General features: G+C 39.8%; 1 protein-coding gene across 5 annotated transcripts in view; it reads left to right on the plus strand.

Moving 5' to 3' along the window:
- The window catches only part of AHI1 (Abelson helper integration site 1), a 212,896-nt gene that overhangs the window by 168,728 nt on the left and 21,924 nt on the right, over window positions 1-22,244 (plus strand). For all 5 annotated transcript variants that reach the window (XM_039242047.1, XM_039242050.1, XM_039242051.1 and 2 more), the window contains one exon: window positions 19,677-19,735. In XM_039242047.1, coding sequence (XP_039097978.1) covers window positions 19,677-19,735 — 59 coding nt within the window. The remainder of the gene's footprint in view (window positions 1-19,676; window positions 19,736-22,244) is intronic.

Raw genomic sequence — 22,244 nt, forward strand, 5'->3', positions numbered from 1 at the left:
ATCAAGAGAGGTCCCTGAGTAGTGCTGAGAGCTGCTGGTCGTATGCTCTGAAAATGTAGGTGGCATAATTCTGTGTAGTTGAGTTTTTTCTTCAGTAGTGTCAGCATGTGGGTCATAGCAGTGGGGGAGGCATATTTGGTTTGATACATAACCAGGGCAGTCGTGAAGGTGATAAAGCACAAGAGGGTAAGAGACTTGATATTGTTGTTATGATATTGTCACCAGAGTGACAGATACACGCACCATGGCGGCGGGGGGGGGGGGGGGCAGGGGGATCTGCCAGATTGAAAAGGATGTGGAATCAGGAGAAGACTGGCCCACTTAGAAAGCAGGGTTCTCAGCAAGGTTGTAGTAAGCCAGGCATGCCCACGTGGAGGCAGAGTGTCATATGCTAAAGGAATTAACAAGCTAGGGGTGCCTGGCTGGCTCAGTCGGTAGAGCATGCCACTCTTGATCTTGAATTTGTGAGTTTGAGCCCCACATTGGGTACAGAGATTACTTAAAAATAAAATCTTTAAGGGACACCTGGGTGGCTCAGCCAGTTAAGCATCCAACTTCAGCTCAGGTCATGATCTCACAGTCCGTGAGTTCAAGCCCCGCATCAGGCTCGGTGCTGACAGCTAGCTCAGAGCCTGGAGCCTGCTTCGAATTCTGTCTCCCTCTCTCTCTGCTCCTCCTCTGCGCTCTCTCTCTTTCTCTCTCTCTCTCTCCCTCTCTCTCTCTTTCTCTCTCTCTCCCTTTCTCTCTCTCAAAAATAAATAAACATTAGAAAAATATAATAATAAAATTAAATCTTTAAAAACAAAGTTGAAACTATAGCCTGTAAACCCACAGACTCTTGCTTATTTAATATTTCAGATGTCAGGCAACTTGAGGTTATGATAAATTCACAGAGCATGTTTAAGAACTGAAGTGAATTAAAGGACACACTGTAAAAGTTGAGTTGATCAAGGAACTGGGACCCAGAGTGGTGGATAGGTTGTTCTCTTGGATTTTAAAATTCTAGAATGGCTACAAGAGTTGGGATGAAAGGGACACTGGTGACCCAAGAGCTGAAGTCTTTGATTCTTATGTTAGAACAGATGTCTCACCTTTGGCCTCACATTGAAATCACCTAAGAAATTAAAAATAATAAATGCTGATACCCGTCCCCACACTGACAATGTGATTTAATTGCTCTGTAGTGGGATCTCAGCATGGGTAGATTTCAGAAGCTTTCCCGATTAGTTTGATGTGCAGCCAAAATTGAGAATCATTGTGTTAGAGTGACCACAAGGTCTGAAGACAACAGCTACAAAGACAAATAGGGAGGAGGGTAGCCAGGTGTCAAGGCATCCAAGGAGGAATGTTTTGAAGGTATAAGCCTTTGGAGCGTATGGCTGCCTCAGTTGATAAAGCATGCAACTCTTGTGAGTTCAAGTCCCACATTGAGCGTAGAAATTACTTTAAAACAACAACAACAACAAAAAAGTATAGTAGCCTAAAATTAGCAACAGAGAGCTAAGAGGGGGGCAGTGTTAACTCCAGGCCCCTGGGATTCATGGTTGGGTTATATAAGAACAAACAGCCTGCGCTACAAAGAACCGAAAAAAAAAAAAGTTTCTAAGTAAAGCGCTAGTTTCAAATGCAGCAAGGACATATGGCAATGGTTGTCTCTGACAGTATGGGGACAACAGGAGATACAGTTCAAAGGGTTGGTAAGGTATTTGAGCAAATGTTACATGTGTAATATTATACATTGTTTGTAAATGAGCACCAGAGTTAAGAATTTCGGGAGATACTAATGTACATTTACAACCTAAAGACACTTAATGCAGCAAAAGCATTTATAACATCTGCACAAGGAGTCATTGTAACAGTTCACAATATTCGTAGTCTGTGTCGAGAACTGAGAGATGCTATGAAAGACATAACCTTTACTTCTAATGACTTCCTGGTATCCCTGACTCCACATTATGCTGACCTTTGAATTGGGGTTACTCGGCCCCCACGTCTGTGTGTCTGTGCGCAGTAGCCTTGAACTAATTCTGCTCTGACTGGCTGCCTGGGAAGTTGGTATTGCCCCTTCCTCCTCCTTGGTGCACCAGTGTTCCTATGGATACAGACCTCTTACCTGCTTCTTAGAGTCCTCAGTTCTCACTTCATCTGCCCCAACTCCTCCACTTAGAATAACTCATTGCATCAAAAAATACTGTGTGCTTTTCCCTCTCACACACTGATCTCCATGCTTCACGTATACCTTTATATTTATAACCCAGCAGAGTAATTCCTCAGATACCCATCTTGACCCTTGAGGTCTGCCTCAGGCTAATCCCACTGCTGCCTAAATTCTAGTTCTAATAGACCTCAAGGACCTTGTAGACTTGCAAAGTGAAACATTTAAAAACATAAAAATAGGTAAAGCAAGGAAGTTGCAGAGGATAAGACTCCATGTGGACAAGAGAATAGAAAAGTCCTCCTGGTTGAGAGGGAACTCAGATGGCCTTTAGAGTTTAAGATGCATAGATTTTTTTGGTTGAAGAACATGATTGTATCTGCTCAGTCTGAATCCTTGTGTTAGAATAGAGTCCTACATGTTTTTCCTCCTAGAAATGTAACAGGTGTATAGTTAGATAATGTTTTACTTTCCCTCTGTAAGAAAGTATCAGGAATGATCTATGCTTATGTAAAAAGAAGAAACAGTAATGTTGCCCCAGGTAATCAAAATGCTTTGGGTACACTCTGAGTCATGATGCAGACGGCCAGCCCTTGAGAAATGTGTAACCAGGCTTCCTTAGCACCTGGCATAGTTGCCTTTCTTCAGTTGAGTCCCTTTATCAGAATATATATGGTTTGATTTTATCAAATCCTGCCACAGATTCTATCAGATATTTAATTTCATGTGCAAGTTTTATATTTAGCATCATATATAAGATATGTCTAAAAAGAACATGAGAAGTAGCCTCTGATAAGTGCTTAGAATTGGGGAGGGGAAGGTCCTAAGTTCATAGAATTACAGACTTGGTGACATAGAAGGAACCTCAGAGATCATCCACGGTGATTCTAGTTGCTTCCTTCATTGTACAGATAAGGAAACCAAGATCCAGAAAGGCTGTAAGAGTTTTGTTAAGAATGACTCCTAATTAGGAGCTCAGACTTCATGCTCTCAGGCTGGTGCCCCTCCGTCCCCACCACCTAGTCAGCAGCACAGACAGCTGTTACCTGCACAGCTAGCCACGTTTTATCACATTGGTTTTTACGTTCCTGTTTTATGTTTGCTTCAGGGGACCCATCTCCATGTGGAAGTTTTTAGAATTGTACTCTCTGTACTTTTTAAGGAAAAAAGGAAACCTCCTCAATAGTTTTCTTTCTTTTTCAAGTTATCTCTGTTCAAATTGTGGAATAAGAAGTAAAATTATACCTTCTAATAGCTTGGCAGCTGCTGAATCCTGTAAGTCTTTCCAAATGGAACACACCTGTTCTGTTGCTGAAAGCCCCGGGTACCTTCCAGCATTTCACCTGGTTCACTGCAGTATCCGTGCGCGACGGCAGCATTTGGCTGGCTCTCCCAGAGCAGGAGGTGGGCACAGGACTTGAGGTGGTGACTCTCCGTGATTGGCCAGAGTCCCCGGACAGATCAGCCGTTACCTATACCACAGGAGAGCGAGAGGAGGACAATGTTTTCCTTGGGCTCATTCCAGAACATTTTTATCATGATGTGCTGTGAGAATGTGTCTAATAGAAGGAAGAATATTGGCACTATCAGGGAGGGAAGAAACTGAGAGGCTTGGAAAAAAACATAGTGCTGACAACCGTGGTTTATTTGTGTCTGTATTTTAGACCTTATTTTTTTCTTAGGCTGTTTATTTTTACTAGCCTAATCATTAACCTATGCCATCCATTTATTTGGGGGAAAAAAGTTGTTGTTAAAATTTCTGTCTTAAAAATTTTTTAATAACTTGAAGTTTTTACTATAAAAGTAATATATGCTCATAGCTTTAAAAAGTTAACCAGTGAAGAACAGTGTAAGTGAAAAATAAAACCCCTCTGTCTGGCTAATATTTGTGTTCATTCCAACAGTTTATTCCATATCCTGTTGAAAATGTTGTCTAGGGGGCTCCTGGGTGGCTCATTTGGTTAAGCGTCTGACTTCAGCTCAGGTCATGATCTCACAGTTTGTGGGTTCTAGCCCCGTGTCAGGCTCTGTGCTGACAGCTCAGAGCCTAGAGCCTGACATCGGATTCTGTGTCTCCCTCTCTCTGACTCTCCCCTCCTCCCACTCTCTGTCTGTCTGTCTCTCTCAAAAATAAATAAAAAACATTAAAAAATTTAAAAACAAAAAAAATGCTGTCTACTCATGTGAGCATGCATATCTTTATTCATGTCTGTTCTTCTTTTCAGTGAAACTAGGATCATACTTAATCAAGGTACTGAAATGCCCAATTTTCTTTTTTTTATTTCCAAAAATGCCCCTTTTTTAAAATTTCTGAAAATGCTTTTTCCCCTAAAAATGAAACCCAAAGCAGAGAAGTATCTTCTGCTTTATGAATGTTTCAACATTGACACAACCAAGTATGTTTTTTGTATAAATACCAGGTGTAGAGTAATAATTATGCATAGGAATGTTAGATTATTTCTGTGAGTATAGAGAAATTACTCTGATGTTTTTGTCTTTCTCTAAAAACTCATTAAAAGAATAATATTTATTAGTTTTGCTATTTCAAGATAATTCTAAAAATATCAATGACAGCTCAGCTTCTCCCATGAGAAGAGTGTTTTAATTCTTTTTCAGTATTTTACTGAGCATCTAGAATCAGTGAGTGTAGGCTTGTCTTATTCAAAAGTGGTGACCCCTAAACCAAAGTGCATAATCCAGTTTTATTCAGGAACAACATTCTTGTCTAGTCCAAAGCAAAACAGTCCAAAAGCATCAGGTAATTCCATGGTAGTACCTCTTCCAGCCAAGCATACAACGCACATGAAACCTTATATTGATAATTCTGTCAACCTCTCAGAAAAACAGTAGTCAGTAAATTAACTGCCTTCTGTGTGCATGTGTCTGTCTTCATCTACAGAATACCTAACGTTCATTTACCCTCTTCATCCCAAAAACAGACAATTCATTAAGCCTGGATTAAGTGCGCTATATGTCACTATTTTCAAAAACTCACTTCATACAGAAAAGGAAAATTTCCATTTACTGGTCCTTGTACCAGGAGTGCATCTGAGTTATTTTTAACCACAGAAATAATACGATTTTATTATGTTAAATCTAACAACATGTTTATAATAGACAGTGGTTATTTTTGGTATGTTGAAGCAGATTTTTCAGATATCCAAAAGTTAATGTAGGCTAAATCATTGAAAATACAATCATAATATTGCCTCTTTCCTATCGCTAATATCAATTAATGTCTTTTTCTAACTTTGTTCATTCTGTTTATCAAACAAAATACAGTTGATTTATCTCTAATTTGTTATATTAAGTAGATAAAAATTAATTTATGTTTTGATTTGTTTGAAAATTTCAGGAATGTTTCAAGGTTTCTTCCTTCATCTGAAGAGAAAGAAATCAAAATCTTAACTTATAAGTAAATTTAAAACCACAGTATTTATCTGTGTCCTGTGAAGAATCTCAATGCAGACAATACCGATGTGTATTTTTCTTTATAATTTGTTTCAGTACCTAAAACTATTTTCAGAAAAATATTAAGTTCAAAACCATTATTTACACTTGAAAATTTTCTATGAGCCTGGAGAGAGAACATGTTCTGCAAAGAAAGTAAGTGGACCCTGATGATGTGACAGCAAAGCGAGTGTGAGTCACCTCACGCCCACAGACTCTGCTTTCAAAAGTAATGTTCCTAAATGTGCTACACGGAGAAACTCTGAAAGCCTCCAGAATCTCTCTTACCCTGAAAGGAAACCATATGGTCTTGACCTTCTTAAAAGTCTGCTGACCAGTTTCTCTACTCATTCTCCTTTTTACACCTTTGCCTCAGCCAGCGTATTTGACACTTGTGTCTCAGCCACTGCTGTGTCTCTTCCCCTCAGCAGCTATGTTGCTTGCTATTTGGGGCAGTCCCCATCTGTGTTTCCAGGACCCTCTAACCCCCAGCAGAGTGAGACACCACCGACAGCCTGTCTTTTCAGCTGACCTAGCCTGGGTCCAGGACCTCATTCATTGCCAGTGGTTCCAAAACGCAGGGGCTGTGAGAGGGTCCTCCTGCCAGTGGCTTCTACCCCAAAACTGAGTGTGGGGAATGCGTCTTATCCTCGATGTCTTCCTAACTCCCGTTACTTAAAATTTACACAAAATTACATAAGGGCGAAATTGTTTTCCAGTTTAGTGACCCACTGATGATTCACCCGATTTGAGTCTCTGAGCCCATCCTCTATCACCTTTCAGTTTCTTATGCAGATCTTCCACTGAGAACTCAGTTTAGAGAATAATATAAATTCAATAAAGGTTTCATAATTGTTCCAATAAACCACTGGTAAGAATTTGTAGGTCATTCCTTCATGAATCTGAGAAGGCAGATGTAGCATTCAATCTTTGAATGATGAGATACATAAAAAATATAAAGTAAGTGATGTTGTACTCGATCAAACCAATGTTTCACATGGCCCACTACTCTTACTGTGACATTAAGCATTGTTTGATAGAATAATATGGTGTTTCCCTTTGCTTTTCATGATGATATTTTCAAAAGGTAACCTAAATATCAGTAACATCCCTCTAATAATCTATCACAGATCTAAAATATGTAAGTTGCTGGGGTGCCGGGGTGGCTCAGTCGGTTAAGCATCAGACTCTTGATTTCAGCTCAGGTCATAATCTCACAGTTTTTGAGTTTGATCCCCATGTCATGCTCTGCACTGACAGCGTAGAGCCTGCTTGGGATTCCCTCTCTCTCCTCTTTCTCTGTCTCTCTCTCTGCCCCTCCCCCCTCATGCTCTCTCAAAATAAATAAATAAAAATTTATTTTAATAAAATTAAGAAATGTGTAAGATGTTGTTGGGAGAACTTCCCACCAGTCATTCCAGGTTGTAAATTGTCCTTTACATACTGGCAGAATTGATTATTATCAGTCACCCTGTCTTGTGACTCAACAGCCAGCATGTCCTTTTTTTCTCAAGTCCTCTGATACTCTAACTCGGCTGTTCTCTTGTGTTTTGTTAAGTACCCCAGGGTTTCTCAACCTTGGCACACAGCATTTGGGGCTAGATTCTTCTTTGTTTGAGGGAATATATTCTGTGTTGTAGGATGTTTAGCGGCATCCCTGGCCTCCATTAATCTACTAGGTGCTAAAAACACTAATCCCCTCCAATTGTGACAATCAAAAATGTCACCCAGACATTGCCAGATTTCCCCCGAGGGACAAAATCATCCCCTTCAGTGACAAATACTGCTCTATTATAATTTATATATATATATAATAATATATATATTATTATATATAGGTATATATAAAAATAGGTAGTATTGTTACATACATATGTGTGTTTTTCCTTAAATTACAAATCTTATTAAGGTCCTGTTAATAAATTTTGCCTTCATTTTCTTCATTTCTGGCAAACTATGTGCATAAGCCCTATATGGAGTTATATACTATCCTACTTATAGACAAGCTTCACATAAAGATGTATCTAGCTCTGGTGACACTCAACACAAGTATATATAAAATATCTAACTTAAATTTAGATAGCCTTTAACTACCATTTATTTCCTTTGCCTTAGAAATTAACTATATGCTAATGTTCTTGTTATCACGCAGCAGTCCCAATAATGCCATAATGGTCTCTAATTTTAACACATTTCTACTTTAGTTGGCATACAAAGGAAGGAAATGTTTTTTATTTAAAAGTCTCTTTTATCCACACAAACCCTGCATACATTACAATACCCTCAAACAGATTTGCTTTTATCACTCTTTTACAGAAACTTTTTGTGCTTAATGAGTCTTGTCTTTTTTTTTTTTAACCCCTATTTATGCTTTCCCATTACCGGGTATGTTGAAGTAGCAACCTCTATTACACACTTATGTGTGTTTTACACAAAGAACATAGAATGCTTGATAGACCTCCTAAAAGTTGACATCTCCTTTGTAAGAAAATGTTCTCTGCCCAAGTGATGCCATCTTGCAGGGACTGACTGTAAAGCGGTATCATTCCCAAGACTACTGTAGGAAATGTGCCTAGGCCAAGATCATGAGGCTATATATTGTCCTGGCCTTAAAGTCACTGACAGGTATAAGCGTAAATTACATTTCAAATTGAATATCCCCATATGGACAATCATGTAGTATGGATCTTTTTTTTTTTTTTTTTAATTTTTACTTATTTATTTTGAGAGAGTGTACACATGTGCAGAGAGAGAATCCCAAACAGGCTTCGTGCTGTGAGCATGGAGCCCAGTACTGGACTTGATCTCACAAACCATGAGATGGTGACCTGAGCCAAAACCAAGAGCCAGACACTCAACCAACTGAGCCACTCAGGCTTCCCTGGGTCACATTGTTTATCACAACTTTTGCAATTACTGCAAATGCCACGTATAATGACTTCATCTGTTATAACTAATAAATTTTACATTATAAATATTGTTAAAACGAAGTGTGATTTGTGCTCAGGTATAATGGATATAAACCTACTAAAAAGATGTAAAGAGGGGCGCCTGAGTGTCTCAATCAGTTAGGCGTCCAACTTCTGCTCAGGTCATGATCTTGCGGTTCATGGGTTCAAGCCCCGCATCGGGCTCTGTGTTGACAGCTCAGAGCCTGGAGCCTGTTTCAGATTCCGTGTCTCCCTCTCTCTCTGACACTCCCCTGCTCCCTCGCTTGCTCTCTCTCTCTCTCTCTCTCTCTCTCTCAGAAATAAATAAAAACATTAAAAAAAACACTGGATGTTTGAATTTGAGATAAACAATGAATAATTTTTTTTAAAAAGATGTAAAGAGCAAAGTTAAAAGCAACATCACTGAACAATTTTGTTGAAACTAATATGGATATATATGCATACATACACATACTGAAATGATGAGGAATAAGGAATCATTCATTTAGGTGGGTCTGCAGACGGACTGGCCAGAACCTCCACTTGGCCAGAGAAACCTTCTTCCCCCATAATTTCATGGCATATTGTCTCTTATAACATTTATCACCTGGCTACCTCAGTGCCAAATTATATGTACATACATTTTCCCTCACTAAATTATGAGACACAGCCTCACTGTGTCTGTTTAATATTGTTTCAGGAGGGAGATCAAAATCCTTGATGGGTAGGCTTGGTTAGAATCAAGCTTCCAACCAGAAGAAGGGAAGAAAGCAAGAAAGGGAGGAGATCACCACAGTCCATGCTTACTGGCTACTACGCTATAGTCACTAAGTCAGCTTCAGACACTCAAATCAAATTTAGTCCTTAGCTCTCCTACCCCAACAAATTGCCAATTTGATATATGCCAGATTAATGGTTCTCAAACTGCTAGGCCTCAGAATCACAAGGGACACTTGTGTAAAACTCCTTGTGCCAGATCCTACCCTAAGCATGCTAATCTTTGGTAGATATTCCTTTACATTTCTTAAAGCCTCCCTGGGAGACACAGAGTCAGGGAATTTTGCTAGCAAATGTTCTTCCAGTTGTATTAGAAGAATAACATATGTGCTTCAGATCCCTTGATCTCTGGATATGTAATAAACTTTAAGTTGACCTGATGCATTACAGCAGCCTTTAAACCATTACACATAGCTTTGTGAAACCAATGGGAATCAATGTCCCAATAGTCCTGTTTCCTCCAAAGTCTCTCACCTTAGTGTTTTACATAGAAAATATTCTCAATAAATGGTTATGATTTGACGGAGACAGAGCTCCCAAGAACTTCATAGGTATGTCAGGAATAAGAGAACAAAGAACAGTAAAATAGCAATTTCGTGGATACACAGAAGCTGTACTGAAAAATACAAGAGTGGATTCTCATTGTTCGTAGTAGTTATGTTCTCTGAATTCACCATGAACACTGAATTGGTGAATACTGAGCTACTGTTCCCAGGGAAAATACTGGATTAGGTTCCTGTGAGCCTCTGGTCACAACATTTTTATCAGCCAACCAATACATAACCTAGTTTTATGTATGTTTCTGTGTAAAGACACCTTATTTATTATGTATATTGTTGATTCATTAAAATTCAACTCCTGTCAACAGTACTATAGCTTGTGCCTGAGCAAAGTTCATCTGACACATGTATTTCATCAAAGGCACATCAGTCTTCTTGCTTTTATTTTTTTTTTTTAAATGTTTTATTTATTTCTAGGAGAGAGAGAGAGAGACAGCGTGAACAGGGGAGGGTCAGAGAGAGAGGGAGTCACAGACTGAAACGGGCCCCAGGCTCTGAGCTGGCAGTCAGCACAGAGCCGGACGCGGGGCTCGAACCCACGAACCGTGAGATCATGACCTAAGCGAAAGTCGGACGCTTAACCGACTAAGCCACCCAGGCGCCCCCAGTCTTCTTGCTTTTAGTCACACTAGACAACACTTCAGCATGCTGCTTAGGGATCATTTTAAACAGTGAAGTCACTAGCAAAACACAAAAATGTGGAAAACATAGCAGTAAATAGACCACAAAAAGGATACTTGTTTACAGTATGAGAGCTGAAATAAAACAGAACATTTGAAACATGCCAAAGCATTAGAAGTTTCTGGTGTTCCAGCCTCAGCTGGGATTGTGTGCATCCAGCAGCTCAAAATTTTCACCACCCTGCATGTGTGCATGTATTCCAATGACTATAAAAGCACCATGTGTATTGACCTGGGAGTACAAGTGAACTGTAGTGAGGAGGCGAATTCGCAAATAGGCAGCCCACAAATAATGAAGATCAGTTATGTTTTGAAACTTTCTCAAAAGTACATAGCTGTTCCATAAACCCCATTACGCCTTTATAATAAAGATTAAGAAGGAGGTAAGGCAAAGATACTTTTAGCGTGGCTCGTGTCTGAAAATTTCTTCTATTTCTTTCTTCCTCTCTGGATGGAAATAAAAAGGCCAAACGTTTCTTAAAGTCAGGGACTGTGTTGTTCAGAAGTGAATCCCAGGCATGTAGTGCAAAGCAGGTATCCAATGAATGTTTACTGAGTGATGCGGAGGGATCATACAGACAATAGGAGTAGCTGTGCTGAGGTATTTATGAATCTTCCAAGTCGCTCCACTTTGACCACAGTGATGGTGCTCACATGGCCAACATTCAGCGGTGGAGAGAGGGCTGGGTGCGGTGGACTTCACAAAACCATTAGCCCTCCATGAGCCTCTCCATTTTCCTTCCTTAATCTTCCATCTCTAGTGAATAGTTCAGTTCCAGAAGAGGAGGGGGATGACCCAAATGATTCTTTAACTTGCAGGAATTTTTTTAAAAAGAGAGAGAGATGGACTGACATTCTGATGTTTCCTATCTCCCTGGATATCTGCAATCATTTTCCATTCCCCCCAAATCAGGTTACTTAGAACACCAGGAAATAAAGGCCTAGAAGCTGCAATTAGTTAGCAGTTTGATGTCAGATACATGTATAGTATTTGGAGTGTGTGACTTACCGGTCGCCAGGCCCCGGGGGTAAACTAGCTGCCCATCTTAGCATTGCTGAGGAAAGTCATGTAATTGTCTTAGTTGTGTCTGTGTCATGGTTGTGATTCCAGCTTCAGTCCGGCCCATGATCTCGATCATCTTTTTCATTCTTCCTGACTCTCTGTCCCATTCTCTACAGGCTCTGTCACAGGAATGTTCACATTCTGCAAGCCCCATCCTCTTACCCCAAGCTGGCTTTGAAGAAAAGTCCTCCAACATGAATTTTCTCTACTTCTCATCTCCACGTTCTCTATATTTCTGTAGTTTCACCTTCCCTCTCCAGCTGCTTTCAGATAAAGAAGGAAGCCCCCTTCTTTCTACAACTGATGCCTCCACTGGTAGTTTTGGTCATTTCCCTCCCATGTTCTTCTAGCTCCCACTGCATCCGTAATCTCCATCCTTGCTCCTCTATTCCTTTGGCATCTTCATCATTTACTCATTTAACGTGTACATATTGAATGCCTGCTGTTTTTCTAGACACTGCAGTAAACATCCATATGTTGTCTGGATGGCATAATGGCAAATTAGAACTCGCCCCTCCAACTTTTATAGAAGTTATAGTCTTGGGGTACCTGGGTGGTTCAGTCAGTTAAGTGTCTGACCTCAGCTCAGGTCATGATCTCATGGTTTGTGAGATGAAACCCCACGTCGAGATCTGTGCTGACAGCTCAGAGCCTGGAGCCTGCTTCAGATTCTGTGTCTCCCTCTCTCTGCCCCTCTCCTTGCTTGTACTGTCTCTGTCTTTCAAAAATAAGCATGGAGGAGGGCACTTGTTGGAATGAGCACTGGGTGTTGTATGGAAACCAATCTGACAATAAATTATATTTTTAAAAAAGGAAACAAAGTACTGAACATTGGCTGAGATATGACTTACTTGCAAGTTTGAGAGAAATGTCTGTGGTGGCCTAAGCCAGTAGATGTTGTCTGGGAGGGAGAAATGTTCATTTACTTTTCTTTCATTAGAAAATATGTTACCTACTGCACTTCATTATATAATTACAAATGAAATATCAATAATTAATGACTTCAGCAGCTATAAACAATAAGTTTATTCTTTTAATTTTTTAATGTTTTATTTATTTCTAAGAGAGAGAGGGAGAGACAAACAGTATGAACAGGAAAGGGTCAGAGAGAGAGGGAGACACGGAATCCGAAGCAGGCTCCAGGCTCCAAGCTGGCTGTCAGAACAGAGCCTGACGCAGGTCTTGAACCCATGAATCAGGAGATCATGACCTGAGATGAAGTTGGACACTTAACTGACTGAGCCACCCGGGCGCCCCACAATAAATTAAAAAAAAAAATTTTTTTTTAGGAAGTTACAGTTTAATGAGTGAAAGTCCTTGTACTTAATGCGTCACAAAACTAAACATATAAGCAGTTTAAGGACAGCGAAGGGCAACTCTGAGGCTGCGTGGTGAAGAGTAGATGGGTTCGGTTTTGTTTTTGTTTTTTTCTTTTAATATTTATATTTGAGACAGAGACAGAGCACGAGTGGGAGATGAGCAGAGAGAGAAGGAGACACAGAATCTGAAGCAGGCTCCAGGCTCTGAGGTGTCAGCACAGAGCCTGATGCAGAGTTCGAACTCACGAGCCATGAGATCATGACCTGAGCCCAAGTCGGACACTCAACTGACTGAAGCACCCAGGCGCCCCATGGTTTGTTTTTATAAAGAGCACCAGGTAGACGGTAGGATACATTTGCAGCACTAGCAGCCACATGTGCAAAAGCCCTGAAGTGGTTAGAAATATCCCTCAGAAAAATTTAAAAACCAGCTGGTCACAGGGGAAAGGGACAAGGGGTGAAGCGCAGAGTGGAAGGAAGGACCAAACCCAACAGTTAACAGACCATGTAAAGAAATACTCCATACCCACTGCCCTGGGTCATTAACACTACCGTCTCTCGGCTGTTTCTCTCTTTCCTTTCAACACTGAACTTACCACTCCTTTCTCATCTGGCTTCCCCTGCCACTGTGTATAAGCCTTCTCCGAGATGTACGCTGCTGCATCTTTTTTATTGTTGTTTTTTATTTTTCTCTAACATATTTTTTCCAGGTTATCCCTTCTACCCCCATAGTTTCAGATATTCCTTTGGCATTTTCAGATGTATCAAAGTCTACATCTGTAACCCTGGATTCTTTCCTGAATCTCCCAAGTGGATTTCTAACTGCCTCCTAGAAGTTTTTATGTAGATGTCATTCTGGAATCTCTGGTCTAATATGCCCATCATCTGCCCTCACCTTCAGGGAGTTCCCTCTTGAAAGAGCTGGAAGATAGACATTTGGGAGTTTTGCCACACAAGAGTTTGATAGACTTCTACACAAAATGCAAGAAGAACAAATAGAAATGGTCCCTGACGACCTAAGCTTAGTGACATCAGGAAAAGCTTTCCAGAGGAATTGATTTCTAAATTGGGTTTCACAGAAGGAAGGGCATTCCTGGCTCACTGAACAGATATATATCACCTGTTCAGTGTATGTATACACACACACACACACTAAAGCCTGACACTTGGGCCACACAAGTATTTCATCAGGGCTAGATATTGGGATGCAAAGTTAAAAACAGAAAGAGCAGGGCACCTGGGTGGCTATCTGTTAAGTGTCTGGCTTCAGCTCAGATCACAATTTTATGGTTCTTGGGTTTGAGCCCTGTATCGGGTTCTGTGCTGACAGCTCAGAGCCTGGAGCCTGCTTCAGATTCTGTGTCTCCCTCTTTTCTCTCTCTGTCTCTGTCTCTCTCAAAAATAAGTGAACATTTTAAAAATTAAAAATATATAGTAAAAAACAGAAATTGAATGAATCTGAACAAGAAGACAGGATTTAAGAAGGTCCCTATGACATGTTAAGAAGCTGCATTTTAGGGACACCTGAGAGGCTCAGTCAGTTAAGCACCTGACTCTTGATTTTGGCTCAGGTCATGATCTCATAGTTCAGGAATTCGAGCCCCGCAATAGATTCTGCCCTGACAGTGTGTAGCCTGCTTGGGATTCTCACTCTCTGCCTCTCTTTCTGCCCCTCCACTGTTCATGCTGTCTCTTTCAAAATAAATAAATAAACTTTAAAAGAAAAAAAACTGCATCTTATCCTGGAGGTAATAGAGAGCCACCAAAGGATTTAAAGCATGGAGGGTAACATTATCTAATTGGTTGTTTCAAAAGCACATTCTAGAAGCTCTGAAAAAAACTGGGGAAAAAGCAGTACTAAAGGAACTAAGACCAATAGAAGAATCTGCAATAATCCAAGCCAAACACAATGAGAAACTAGCATTTGGTGACTAAATCCATGTGAAGGTTAAGGAGAAATCAGGGTTCTAATTTGAACACCCCAGTGTATAAGAGTAGAAGAACTTCAATTTGAGACTCACAAAGTTGGCAGCATATGTGCAACAGCTACCTTCAGATATCTTTCAGGCATCTATGGAACTCAGGAGAGATTTGCTGAAAACTCAGACTTTCAAGGTAGTTCTGATGAAAATGTACAGATCCCGGTGTGTTTTCGGAAAAAACTGCTGTGTTTGAAAAATTTGCCAAAAACCAGCTATTGCCAAGTCATTTTGAAGAAGACTTGAGATCTAGATCTGGTTTCATGGTATTGATCTGGAAGTCATTTGCCTAAACATACTGGTTAAATCCATGAGAACAGAAATTTTATAAAGAATGGAAAGGACAAAGGGTAGAAGGTTAAGGGCTGCCAGTTTTGTTCAAGAGCGAACGGAGAAGAAAGAGCGTGGGAAGGATGTTGCTATGAAACGGCCCCCTGGTCCCCACCTACAGCAGCCTCCACACTTCCATTCTCCAGCCTTTAATGCACCTTTTGCCCACGTACTGGAGATACCTTGCTAAAACAGACCTCAAGTCATATGATTACCAGCTCAGAAATCTTGGCCGGCTCTCCATTTGCCTATAAAGTGCAGGTCTCATAAATGTTTATGTCGATCCCCCACACACCTTGAAGACTGATGAATTCTGACCTACTTTTCTTCATCTTCTAAAACACCCGTCTGAGTAGGCTGCCCTGCAGACGCCCTTCAAACCTTTCTCACCCAGTTTTCAGAACTGTATAGTTTTTTGTGCTTCTCCAATTATCAGAATTTTAATTTATCTCTTAAGATCTAGCCAAATGCTCCCTCCTTTGTGAATCCCTCTCAAAAACCTCCAGTTACAATTCAAGGCTTCTGTTCCTTTATTTCCACACATTTCCTTTTTACCTTTATCGTAATGTTTATCCCCCTCTGCCTTGTTGGTTGTATCCAAAACTTTCCCCATCAGGCCATAAACTCCTCTCGCCTCCTCAGCTTTGTACCCCCAGGACATCTCTCACCATGCCTGGCTCAGAGTGGGTTTCATAAACCTCTGCTCTTGGTTTGGCACAGTTAGTACCCAAAACTACAAATCATGAACCAAAATGAAAACCTTCACCTTTTGTTTTTATATACTTCTGGAAACTGCATCTTAATGCACAGGACTATTTTGCCCTTAAGGAAAAGCATTATAATTCAGCATCAGCTACAATTCACATGATCAATAATAAATTCTAAAATCAAAGAATCAACAGAAACCTCATAGGAATATATAAAGTCATAAAACTGTGCTCTTGGAAACAGAATTTTAGCAACAGAGGAAACCCAGAAGAGCTTGTTTAGTCCCGTGGTCTATAAACTCCCCTCTGTAGAACTCTAGAGCTGGGAAGACGGGGTTTGCCAGGCCACCAAACCTAACTTCACCTGGAGTAATTCTATGTTTATGTGTTTCTATATGAGGTTTCCAAGCAAAACTGTCTTTGAAAAATAGTTTTGGTGTTAAAATGGTTTGAAAAAACAGAATTGAGCCTTCAGGTGACTTCTGTAACCTTGGTGACTCTGGGCCTCCATTTCCTCATCTGTAAAATACAAGAATAGTGTTAGGATAGATCACGCTTTTATTTGGAGCCCCTTCTGTGCATTTTCAAGTAAAAAACAGACCCCAAGAAGAGGGAAATGGCTTGTACTCAGGCCACATGGAAAGCTAATAATGGAAAACCAAGACTGGAATCTAGCCACCAGCTCTAGTTGTTGTTTTCCTCTCTCTTTTTAAAAAATTTCTACCAAGTGGGCATAAACAAACGATTAGATATTAATTATAAGAACAAAGTAGAAGATATCAGAAGGTATTATAAACATGTAAATACCATAAATTTGCCTTATTTAAAGCTCACCGGTGTGCTAGCTACAACAGACATTGATTGAACATTTACCTAATTTTACATTCATTCCTCAAGTTTGCAGAAATAGTTGGGTGAATTGTTTGTATGGCCCATTTCTCTTACAAGCTATTTATGAGTTATTTTCTTCTTGGTAAATCTCCGTTCAATTGGTGGAGGCACTTAAAATCATTCCGTCTATCATTCCTTTCATGTTTAAGTTGCACTGCATCTAGTTTTAAAAGCCTCACTAAGAAGCTGTGAGGGTTTGGGAATCAGGAGCCCCTGGATTCTGATCCTTCCATTCACCTCCTTTGCTTTGCTCATCTTCCTCTCTTCATCCTCTCCTCTCCAAATCAAGGGTACTGTGAAGAGGAGATGAAGTCCCAACGCAACTGGAGAGGTGTGTGTGGACAGGAAGGAAAGCAGGGCAGTTGTGCACCCTGGCCTCGTTGATGGTGGGGGGTGCTGATGGGCTGATGGTGTTACAGCCTTGGGGGCTTTTCTGTTCAAGGAAATGAAACAAAACAGCTCAGAGACCCCTTCTTCCTCCTCCTCCTTGCGTCCATGAGTAACTACCCATATGGTATGCTGCTGCTGAGACCAAGGAATGAGTGAGTAAAGGTATTTAGAAGTGGAATGTTGGTCCTAATTAAATAAGTGTCCTTTAATAAGTGTTAAAACTTTGTAATGTGGATACTCTATTAACTTGAGATTCATAGGATTTGAACACAATTTCAGCCACCTTTGCATCATGAAGAAGGACTTGAATGTGCCAGTTACTGTAATACAGTAATACATCAGGAAAGATGGCAGGGACAGTGTTAAACCTACTTAAGACAAACCTTCTGCATCCATTTCACAGGAACAGACTATTAAAAGCAAGTTTGGTAAGACCTACTTGTGGCAGTATGTTGTTACTCCTGTATAGGGTCATAAGAAATAATTAAAAGTAACGTTGACTTGATATACAATTCAGTCTGATTTCTCTTCCCTCAACCTCTGAAGTAGGTTCAAATTCTGATTAGCGCCGTTATATTCAGGGGGTGTTTTTAATCCAGACTTTTACAAAATTGCATACATTATATATATATATGGTGTGTGTGTGTGTGTGTGTGTGTGTGTGTGTCTGTGTCTGTGTGTCTGTGTGTGTGTATAAATATATATGTGGTAAGATGCTGGTCTTGCCATGAACAAAGCGATAGAAGTAATACTTAGAACAAGTGAAAAATAAAATTAATTTGATTGCTGTGTTTGGAATTTTTTTCATAAGTCTGGGAGAAAAACTAAAGATGGTCAGTTATAATTGATGCTTTCTGAGTTTAGATTTTGATGGTTTTCTTCACTTCTTGCTCTCTTCATTTGAGGGCAGGTAGACTCTTCTGCAATCTGCATTAGTCCTTGAATTCGAATTTCTCATGTGTTTGTACTTTTGTCCCAAACACATTTTTAAGTGAGTCAGATCATCTTCACTGGTAGGGAAAATTCAGGGTGTTCCTGGTGCTTTGGTTGTTCTGTGAAACTGAGTCACTTGCTACAGCATCTACCTTTCACCACTAAGTCTTCTTGTTCTCTTATGCTTGTTTTTATTATATGCTTAATTTAAAGCTATGCAGACGGCAATAACGCTGCATAATACAATATTTTTGGAAATCTTTATGATTAATAATGCTTGTTTTAAAATATCATATGACTTCACTGTGAGGACTTTAAGATACAAAATAGATGAACATAAGGGAAGGGAAACAAAAATAATATAAAAATGGGGAGGGGGACAGAACATAAGAGACTCTTAAATATGGAGAACAAACCAAGGTTGCCGGAGGGGGTGTGAGAGGGGGGATGGGCTAAATGTGTAAAAGGCATTCAGGAATCTACTCCTGAAATCATTGTTGCACCATATGCTAACTTGGATGTAAATTTAAAAATAAATTGTTAACTAAAAAAAAAGGGAAAAAAAAGTAATACTTGTTTTAAGATACTCAGTGCCAAATCTTGCTAAAGAATCATCTTGCAGAAATCTGATTGTGAGGGAGGAAATCTAAAAAGCAAAACAATCTCCAGGAAAGATAAGACTGGAAAAACAGGAGTTACTCAAACAGCTTAAGACTGAAAGAAAAGGTTGTGCTGCTTTTCTTTGATTTCATTTTGTTTTTTGTTTTCTGAGGCTTTTGTAAATTAAATTATTAGGTAGCTATAGTATATCTCTTTCATTTGTATATGACCCAAAACTTTATATTTTCTATGTGAATTTTAAATGGATTCTTTCCATAACATATAATTATCTGTTTAAAACACACACACACACACATTTGTAGTCAACTTTATAGCAACATTGGGTTGGTTTGTAAAATACGGTCTCAGATCAAACTCCATTTTCCCAGACTACACTTTTATTTGGAGTTAATGCTGCAATTCTGGAGGAACAACCTAACATGACAGTATAATCCAGCACCACTGAAAGTACTTTTTAATTTGTTCTCTTCACAAAGGTGCCATTAATAAAATATGTACTGCACAAATTTTGTAGAAGATTGGGTGTTCAGATCCAAAATTGTACGTAGAATTCCATGAATATCATCACTATGAAAATACTGAAGTATACCAAAAGGATGAGGAAGGGAAGATGCAATGTTGACAGATAAATTTAGAACTTCAGTGATATACCGTATGGTATTTCTAGAGTAGTCCAGACCTTTTTTTTAGCCACATACCTGAAAACTGATGTATAGAGTGCTCAAATGACCTGCAGAACGATCTCCTTGGTTGTCCATAGGAGTGAATACACTGTGCTGATAGACAGTTATGTTCAGAACAAGCATGCTCTCTCCTCATTCAGCAAGTCGTGACTATTTACCTGCCTTGTGTTCTCTGAGTTTGTACTTATCGTTTGTTATTCTTTTGCAGCGGTCGGTCAGTAAGGACAAGTCCCGGGGTTTCAGGCCGGGCTCAGGGTCTGTGACACAGTAAGCAACTTTTCCTTCTAAATACTTGCAGCAAAAAAGTTGGTTCTTTTTTTTTTTTTTTTTTTTTTTAATGTTTTATTTCTAGGAGAGAGAGAGAGACAGCGTGAGCAGGGGAGGGTCAGAGAGAGAGGGAGTCACAGATTGAAACAGGCTCCAGGCTCTGAGCAGGCAGTCAGCACAGAGCCCGACGCGGGGCTCGAACCCACGAACCGCGAGATCATGACCTAAGTGAAAGTCGGACGCTTAACCGACTAAGCCACCCAGGCGCCCCAGTTGGTTCTTTTTTAAGGACAATGTCTCCATTCTCTTTTTCTGACATAACACCAAAAGTTAAATTTCAGGGGCGCCTGGGTGACTCGGTTGAGCACCCAGCTCATGCTTTTGGCTCAGGTCATGATCGCAGGCTTGTGGGAAGGAGCCCCGTGTTGGGCTCTGTGCTGAACATGGAGCCTGCTTGAGATTCTCTCTCTCCCTGGGGCACCTGGGTGGCTGAGTCAATTAAGTGTCCAGTTCTTGGTTTCAGCTCAGGTCAGGATCTCATGGTTTGTGGGTTCAAACTCCACATTGGGCTCCACGGTGCAGAGCCTGTCTGGAAATCTCTCCCCCTCTCTTTCAACCTCTCTCTGCACCCCACTCAAAATAAATAAATAAACTTAAAAAAAAAGATTCTCTCTGCCCCGCCCCCATGCTCTCTCTCCCTCCCTCTCTCTCTGTCTCTCAAAAAAAAAGCCTCAAGCTTTAAAAAAGAAAGTTAAATTTCAAACAACCGATTTTTTAAAAGAGTTGAGCTAGCTTAGGGGAATATTTTAATGGCTGGACTTTGAGAATGTATGTAACTAAGTTATAAGAAATAATATTAAATAAAATTATCATACTAAATTTTTGTTTTTGTGGATCCATTTTGTCATTTATTTCTGTTTGAGTACCATTTTAAAATGATATTAACTGAAAACAAGTAGATGACGTGGCTAAAACAATATTATGAAATACCTAGTTTGAGGCACTGAAGAAAAGAAGCTAGTACCCAGGGTATTATCATTGTATATTTTCTACAAATGCCTAACATATTTAAGCAATTCATTTTGAAGTATTTATTCTAAAAGATCACTAGGAAGTTTTGTATTTTTATTTCGTACTTGCTGTGTCATTTAATACATAAATGAAAATCCCTTTTACCTCAAAAAACTTACATCAAAAACCTTCCTAGAATATTTCTCATTTTTTTTATCACTGCAGATCGTTTGGTACCTTTCAGCCCAAACTTCCTATTCACACATCACTAGCAAACTATCACATAAATGTAACAGCCTCGACAGCCTAGATAATCTGCCGTGCCCTCCTGTTCAGCCACCACCAACCATGCCCACATACACATGTGAGTACATCCTCACACACACATGCACCTGCATGATCCCAGCTGAATTTCATTCAGGAAGATATTTGTTCAGGTTAACCCTGATGTACACGTTGACATTTTGAAGAACAATATGTCTGTTTCAGTTCAAAAATTCTGAAGGACATGACAGTCTAATTTACAGGAATTATCAAATAAAATCATGCATTATTCCACAAGATGTTTTATTGTGTAGGTAAAAGACAAACATCATTTTTAAATGGTGTTTGAAAGACATGACCTAGAATATTCCTTGGAAATTTTCTATCTCCTGTTTTCTAGTCAAGAAAACTGAGGGGAAAGGCCTTGCGTAAATTTCCCAGGCGCTTCTCTGTCAGCACACAGACTGGAACCCAAGATCCCCAGATTACTAGGCTGTTTGTCTGTTTTTAAATTATATTTAGTGTTGTCAGCCTTCCTGGTAAAATGCCATTTTGTTGGAAGCTTTAAAATCTTTCTTTTTGAGAGAGAAAAATCTGATGATGATACAACTATATATATGGCCCTGTATCCCTTCAGAGCATAGCCACTCACGCGATCACATTTGGTTCTCACTATTTCCTTGCAGACCAGTATCCTGAGCCCTGTCTTAGATCTTAGAGGCTGTGACCTGTCTCAAGTCACCGTGGGTACCAAATGGCAGACCCAGGACCAGAACACAGGCTCTCAGTTTCCGAATCTGCTTTTCTTTCCAGGCTGTCCTGCTGCTTTCTGTACTATGCAAACACACATTCAGGTCTTTCCGATCTTTGTTCTTGTTACATCTGCCAGGGAAGTTTTCAGTTCCATTCTCTAACGCACTGAAATTTTATACAGTAGTTGATAATACAGTCATTGACCCTAAGGAGTTTATACTCAATGACAGATTACACATATAAAAAATACACTGGAACGATAAGGACAAACTGTTTCAACAACTAAAAAATACCATATTTAATACATTATGGCAACATTGCTCTTGTGTCTTTGAACATGTTTTATAAAAAAAATTTTGAACTAGTACCTAATATGCAAATGAGAGACTATAGTCACTGACTGCATTGGATACCTATTCTCCAGTGATACACAGATCCACACCATGCTCTCCAGATTAAATTTTTTTTAAAAACATCCCAG

This window comes from Hyaena hyaena, unplaced genomic scaffold (assembly GCF_003009895.1).
Source record: "Hyaena hyaena isolate Hyena2069 unplaced genomic scaffold, ASM300989v1 scaffold_204, whole genome shotgun sequence".
Classification (NCBI taxonomy): Eukaryota; Metazoa; Chordata; class Mammalia; order Carnivora; family Hyaenidae; genus Hyaena; species Hyaena hyaena.